The 7,199-nt window shown below is 40.5% G+C and overlaps 1 protein-coding gene across 2 annotated transcripts in view; it reads left to right on the plus strand.

Annotated features, from left to right (window-relative positions):
• Nucleotides 1–4,322, plus strand: part of WTAP (WT1 associated protein) — a 31,232-nt gene extending 26,910 nt beyond the window's left edge. For both annotated transcript variants that reach the window (XM_023219069.2, XM_023219068.1), the window contains exons 7-8: nt 799–953; nt 3,039–4,322. In XM_023219069.2, the coding sequence (XP_023074837.1) occupies nt 799–953; nt 3,039–3,625 (742 nt within the window). In that variant the 3' untranslated portion in view covers nt 3,626–4,322. The remainder of the gene's footprint in view (nt 1–798; nt 954–3,038) is intronic.
• Nucleotides 4,323–7,199: the final 2,877 nt, after the last annotated feature.

Below are 7,199 nucleotides of genomic sequence, written 5' to 3' on the forward strand. Positions count from 1 at the left end.
TTAATTGCTGAATGTGCCTCAATTAATATAATAGATATATTCTTGAGAGTTATGGAAGATGGATGTACCATAAACTTCCCTCTTTCCTCCTCTTTTTTTTGAGACATAGTCCCTGTTTCCCAGGCTGGAATGCAGTGACATGGTCACAGCATCAACCACTTGGGTTTAAGCAATCCTCTCACCATAGCCTTTCCAGAGGCTGGCACTACAAGCATGTGTACCTGGCTAATTTTTTTAAAAAAATTTTTGTAGAGTTGGGGTCTCACTATGTTGCCCATGCTGGAGGACTTCCTGTTAAGGAAAATCCTTATTAAATGTTTTTTTCTACCAAGAATAAATATATTCTCATGCATTTTTATTTGTAGGTACTGATTTTCATAGAGAAGCATTTGTGATTGATGTTGCATGTACCTTTTCAAGAACTTTTCTGATAAAGCACTAGATTCCTTAGTGTAATAATATTGGTATAGCCAAGATGTGTGTTAAAACTGGCTCTGTTTCCATTTCAGATGATAATTTGAGATGAAAACAGATGGATTTCAGAATTGATTATTGATGTAATAGAAACAAGGTGTAGCTGTTTGGGCACTTTTTGTTTAGGGTTTATTTTTGCTGCTGTGTTGGCAAATTACTGAAATGCAGAAGATGGATGTGTCCCAGAAAAGAAGATGGTAATTATGGGGAAGCATCTGCTGTGATATAGTTATGTTTGTATGTGTGACATCTATCACTGTAATAATTGTAAGCAAAGACAGAGTTTTGTCTTCATTTTGTGATGGATGGCTCTTTCCTTTGTAGCCAAACAGGGAAAAAGTTAATGGCGAAATGTCGAATGCTTATCCAGGAGAATCAAGAGCTTGGAAGGCAGCTGTCCCAGGGACGTATTGCACAACTTGAAGCAGAGTTGGCTTTACAGAAGAAATATAGTGAGGAGCTTAAAAGCAGTCAGGATGGTAAGGGTTTTTTTTGTTGTGTTTTGTTTTGTTTTGTTTTGTTGAAAAGTTCTCTTAACTTTGTATTGGCTTTTTAAAACTGCCAGTCATGAATATTATAGGTTAGATTCTGTACATTGTTAACCTCTGCCTATGATTGTATATTACTGTGAATGAAACATTTTTAGTTGAGTCAGCAGAAAAAGCCATATAATTTTAGTGTGTTTATCCCCACCCTCCTAATTCTTTATTGTTCAAAATTTCTTAAGTTTTTGTTTTTAGTTGGGGGTAGGATTTGGTAAAAGATAAAAGGGTGTTGTATTATTTAACAAGATGGACAAATTTGTATTCAGTGTTTGAAAGGAAGAATATCTTTAACCATTTCTCATTAAGTGTGAATCTTAGAAACATTGGCAGTTTTCAGCGATCTGAAAGTAATATAGTTGATTGTATCTGTGAAGGTTTTATTAGTGAATAAGAGATTTAATCTTTAAATTTGCTGAGATAAACAAAACTTGTCAGCCTCCATCCTTTTTAGTGCAAGTGTAGCTGTATCTCTCCTGTTTCTCCTCTGTTTTTTTGTTTGTTTGTTTGTTTGTTTTAGACAGGGTCTCACTCTGTCGCCCAGGCTGGAGTGCAGTGGCGTGACCTGAGCTCACTGCTACCTCTGCTTCCCGGGTTCAAGCGATCCTCCTGCCTCAGCCTCCTGAGTAGCTGGGATTACAGGCGCCCGCCACTGCTCCCGGCTAATTTTTTGTGTTTTTAGTAGAGATGGGGTTTCACTATGTTGGCCAGGACGGTCTCGAACTCCTGACCTCAGGTGGTCCACCCACGTCGGCCTCCCAAAGTGCTGGGATTACAGGCATGAGCCACCGCACCCAGCCTCTCCTCTCTGTAAGGTGCATTATTAGTAAGGAAAATAGCCAAATTCTTTGAAATTTTAAATTGAAAATTAGTGTCTCTGGTTAATTGCAAAGATGATCAGTAGCCAAGTAATTTCTTCTGAACCACCTACCTTTTCAAAATCTTCAGGAATTATTTCCTGTGACTTTGTCCTTATATATGTATAACAGTCCTTGATTGAGAACATGGGCCTCTTTGGAGTGTTATAGAGGACCACGCTGTCCTTAAGGGCCAGAGCTGCTGTGGAACTAAGGCACTGGGTCAGGAATAAGGGGACTGACTGGCCATAGTGGGTCCATAGGTAAACGTGAGTCAAACTTTGGGGCTGTAATTAGGCATATGGCAAGATGGACTAAAACAATTTTAACTTGGTTGCTTAATACAGTTGCCCTCGGTATCCATGGTGGATTGGTGTCAGGACCTCCCACAGATAAGCCCCTCATATAAAATGATGTCGTGTTTACATACAAACCGATGTACATCTTCCCATTTGAGCCATCTCTGAATTACTTAACAGTACCTAATACAATCTAAATGCTATGAAAATAGCTATTTTACTGTATTGTTTGGGGGATAATGACAAGAAAAAAAATCTATACATGTTCAGTATAGACCCAGTTTTTTCTTCCTCGAATATTTTCTTTCTACAGTTGGTTGAATCCATGGTTGCATGCAGAGGGCCGACTATATATTATTTTAAGTATCTGACTTCCCCCAAAACAAACTCAGTCATATTTTAAGATTCCAAGCAAAATTTTTAAATGTAGTGTGGTTTTAGAATTGTATATGTTGGCCGGGCGCGGTGGCTCAAGCCTGTAATTGCAGCACTTTGGGAAGCTGAGATGGGTGGATCACGAGGTCAGGAGATCGAGACCATCCTGGCTATCAAGGTGAAACCCCGTCTCTACTAAAAAATACAAAAAACTAGCCAGGCGAGGTGGCGGGCGCCTGTAGTCCCAGCTACTCGGGAGGCTGAGGCAGGAGAATGACATAAACCTGGGAGGCGGAGCTTGCAGTGAGCTGAGATTGGGCCACTGCACTCCAGCCTGGGCGACAGAGCGAGACTCCGTCTCAACAACAACAAAAAAAGAATTTTATTTGTTTACTTAAGCATTTATTGACTGCCTTGCTTTGTGGCAGGCACTAAAACATTTTTCAGTGTTATAAGCGATATTAAACTTGGTTTGACTCTCCTTTGCACAGAACTGAATGACTTCATCATCCAGCTTGATGAAGAAGTAGAGGGTATGCAGAGTACCATTCTCGTTCTGCAGCAGCAGCTGAAGGAGACACGCCAGCAGTTGGCTCAGTACCAGCAGCAGCAGTCTCAGGCCTCTGCCCCAAGTACCAGCAGGACTACAGCTTCTGAACCTGTAGAACAGCTGGAGGCCACAAGTAAAGACTGCAGTCGTCTGACAAACGGACCAAGTAATGGTAGCTCCTCCCGCCAGAGGACGTCTGGGTCTGGATTTCACAGGGAGGGCAACACAACCGAAGATGACTTTCCTTCTTCTCCAGGGAATGGTAATAATAAGTCCTCCAACAGCTCAGAGGAGAGAACTGGCAGAGGAGGTAGTGGTTACGTAAATCAACTCAGTGCGGGGTATGAAAGTGTAGACTCTCCCACGGGCAGTGAAAACTCTCTCACACACCAATCAAATGACACAGACTCCAATCATGACCCTCAAGAGGAGAAAGCAGTGAGTGGGAAAGGTAACCGAACTGTGGGTTCCCGCCACGTTCAGAATGGCTTGGACTCAAGTGTAAATGTACAGGGTTCAGTTTTGTAATATTTTTTCAGCAAATTTTTATACAGTGTCATTTAATTTGGGAGAGGATACTGTCCAGAAAATTATTGCAAACTTTTGTCACAATTTGCCTTTTTGTGGGTGTACGTTTTGGTTTTTTGTTGTTGTTTTCTCTTTGTTTTTTCTTTCTTTTTTTTTTTTTTTGCTTCAATACCTCTGCCACTTTGGAAATTGTAACAGTTAATTACCTTGAATGTTGCTAAAAGAACATTTTGTGTAGGGTCAAGTTATTTTTATATGAGTTAATGTGAAATTGTAAATGGAAATTTTTCCTTAAAATATAACACAATGACGTCTGTATAAATCTATGTCTGTTTAGAACCTGTGCTGTGTAAGGGCATTCTTACTCATGCTGTTACTGTACTTATGCACCATTCAGACTTGTTAGAGTAGATGTGGGTTTATGACTGCCAAGTTTGCCCAGTACAGTAGTTTTTTATCACTAAAAGTTGGACTCATTGATGGAGTCCTGTAGTAGTTTCAGTGTTAGATACAGTTTTTTCCACCATACATCTGTGCATTTTCTCTTTAGGTGACTGAATGTTTAAGAAATTTGTGTGCATAGTTACTCAGTTTTTATGAACTGTTGTATCCTGTTAATGCATATTGCTCTGTGACTCCAGTATATCTTACCTGTACTGACCAAACCTAAATAAAGATTTTTATTGTAACTCCTTAATTAGCGTTTTTGTTTTGTTTGGGGTATATGTTTAGCATTTGTCATCGATTTTCATTGAGTCACTGAATTTCTACTCATTATCCTTCAAGTACTACAACAGTGAAACTTAAGACCAAGCATCGATTTTGATTTTGCACGTAATTTTTAATTTATGCCTTATTTTGCAAAATGGAGCTGGAGTTTAGGGCTACACTTAAATTTTTTTCTTAACTTAAAATTGTTACAAAATATTTGAAAATACAGAGAAGTATAAAGAAAATAGTCATCTAAATATTAGGGTTTTTTAAATTTTTATTTATTTATTTATTTAAATTGAGACAGGGTCTCACTTTGTCACCCAGACTCAAGTGCAGTGGTGCAGTCATGACTCACTGCAGCCTCAAAGTCCTAGGCTCAAGTGATCCTCCCACCTCAGCCTTCTGAGTACATGGGACTATAGGCATATACTACCACACCCAGCTACGTTTATTTTTAGTAGAGACAAGGTCTCGCTGTGTTGCACATGTTGGCCTCAAAGGATCCTTCTGCCTTGGCTTCCCAACGTGTTGGGATTGCAGGAGTGAGCCACAGCTCCTGGCCCTTTTTGAGTTTTAATTGAAAAGCAGGGTTTGTTTTTTGTGACCTGATTTCAAGTAGAGTACCTTTGTAGTCAGTGATGTTTGTTTTAAAACACTGGCCAGTACTACTGATTTTTACTAACAACATACCTGGTAATATTACATGAGTAAGGGGTGTTAGAATGTAGGTAGGAGAAAATGTTTTTAAGGTAGAAGAATCTCAAAGTTTGCTCCATTTTCTCAGAGGTAATTAAGTATAAAGTCTATGATATTGAATGGCCTTAAAATGTGTAGCTTTCATATATGGTTGAAATAAAATTCCATTTCTGCTAAAAGCAGAAAAAAGTATTGTTTTAGACATAAAAAGTATTGTTTTAGACATAACTTGTAATACAATCCGGGAACCCTGGAAGTGGAATTACAATACTTGAAAACTGAGGTACAACTTACTTGAAAGTAACTGCTGCTTTTGCTTGTTTAGCTGATACAGGTATGTGTCCAGTCTTCAGAAGTCTATTAAATACTGCACTGTCTCTTGATTAACCTTTCCTTTTCTTTTTTTTTTTTTTTTTTTTTGCAACAGAGTCTCGCTCTGCCACCCAGGCTAGAGTGCAGTGGCACCATCGCGGCTCGGTGCAACCTCTGCCTCCTGGATTCAAGCAATTCTGCCTCAGACTCCTGAGTAGCTGGGATTACAGGCAATACCACCACGCCCGGCTTATTTTTGTATTTTTAGTAGGGACAGGGTTTCACCATGTTGGCCAGGCTGGTCTCAAACTCCTGACCTCGTGAGCCACTGTGCCCTGCCTTGATTAACCTTTTCTACAATCTGCTCAAGTGCGTAAAAAATCCTGTATTTGCATGTGATTAAACATTTTGGTGTTTGATATATCAAATACTGTGGCTTTTGTTATGTACATCCTTCACCTTGACCAATTTAAACAAAAATGGAATTTCTCTGCCCTGTTGGTGTAATCATGAGTTTGTGACAGGAAATTAATTTTTCAGCCAGTGATATAATTATTTGACCGAATTTAATATTGACCTGTTAATGTGACATTTTCATGTTTCTGTTCAGTCTGCCTTGATGAATAACTCAGAGCACTTATGCTGTGGTACATAGTATTTCTCATTTCTGGAATTGGATGCTTTATTTTCTGGTATGACTATGCTATGATAAGAGAGGTGATAGAGTGGCTTCTGCATCTAATTGGTTTGAATCCTGGCATTAGACTTAACCGATTTGGGCAAATGTATCCTTGTGGTTCCATGTTTTGTTTTTCTCCCCTGTAAGAGCACTTACTACTGTCTTAGCTCAGGCTGCTATTGGAAGAAAGAAAAAAAAACACAGAGTGGGTGGCTTGTGGCTTTACACACTCATTCCTCACTGTTTTTGGAGCCTGGGAAGTCTAAGATCACAGTGCCCCGATTGGTGCCCCAGTTTGGTTCCTGGTAGGAGTCTTCATACAGAGAGCGCAATAGGTGTCAGTCTCCTTGGCTCCTCAGCTGTATTGGATACAACTGACTACTACAGTTTTTGAGACACTTTTGCAAAACAATTTTAAAGCCATTCCTTCTGACAACTTTGTTTCTCAGATGTTCCCTCTTTTCATGAGTAGTTATGCCCTGTACTCAATCATTGCCTGCTGCTCCACAACACTGTCTTGGGAGTTCACCTATCCCTGTAGTTATAGTGAACACTTTCATAGCCCCAGGTAATGTCATTAACTGATCTGGACCCACCATGGGGTGGCTGTGCTGAGGCAGTGTTGAGCCACCCCTAGTGGTAAGGAACACACTGCTGACGTCCATCCTATGGCAAATCCAATTTGGTGATTCACTGTTCCCCTTGTGGAGACCAAGGAGGAATTTGCTACATGGTAGGTTGGTGAATCCAGCCTCTGGCTAAGACCTGGCCTGGACTCCTGCAACTCTTTATGAAACTTAACCAAGAATGACTGCATCTTGCACGGGGCGGAGGGTGAAGATGCTGAGAAGGCCCCTTCAGGATAAACTGGCTCCATAGCTCTGCTATAATGGTGGCTCCTCATGAGTAAGCACTTGGAGATTTTTGTGGCTTCCTGCCCACTCACCCTGCTCATCAGGTATTTATGATTCGAGATCTAGACGTAATTTTATTATTTTTTTGAGATGGAGTTTCACTCCTGTTGCCCAGGCTGGAGTGCAATGGTGCAATCTCAGCTCACTGCAACCTCAGGTGATCTGCCCGTCTCGGCCTCCCAAAGTGCTGGGATTACAGGCGTGAGCCACCGCACCCAGCCAAGATGTGTAAGCACTTTCTGTGCCACAGGTCAATGAA

The sequence above is a fragment of the Piliocolobus tephrosceles genome, chromosome 5 (genome assembly GCF_002776525.5).
Source record: "Piliocolobus tephrosceles isolate RC106 chromosome 5, ASM277652v3, whole genome shotgun sequence".
Lineage (NCBI taxonomy): Eukaryota > Metazoa > Chordata > Mammalia > Primates > Cercopithecidae > Piliocolobus > Piliocolobus tephrosceles.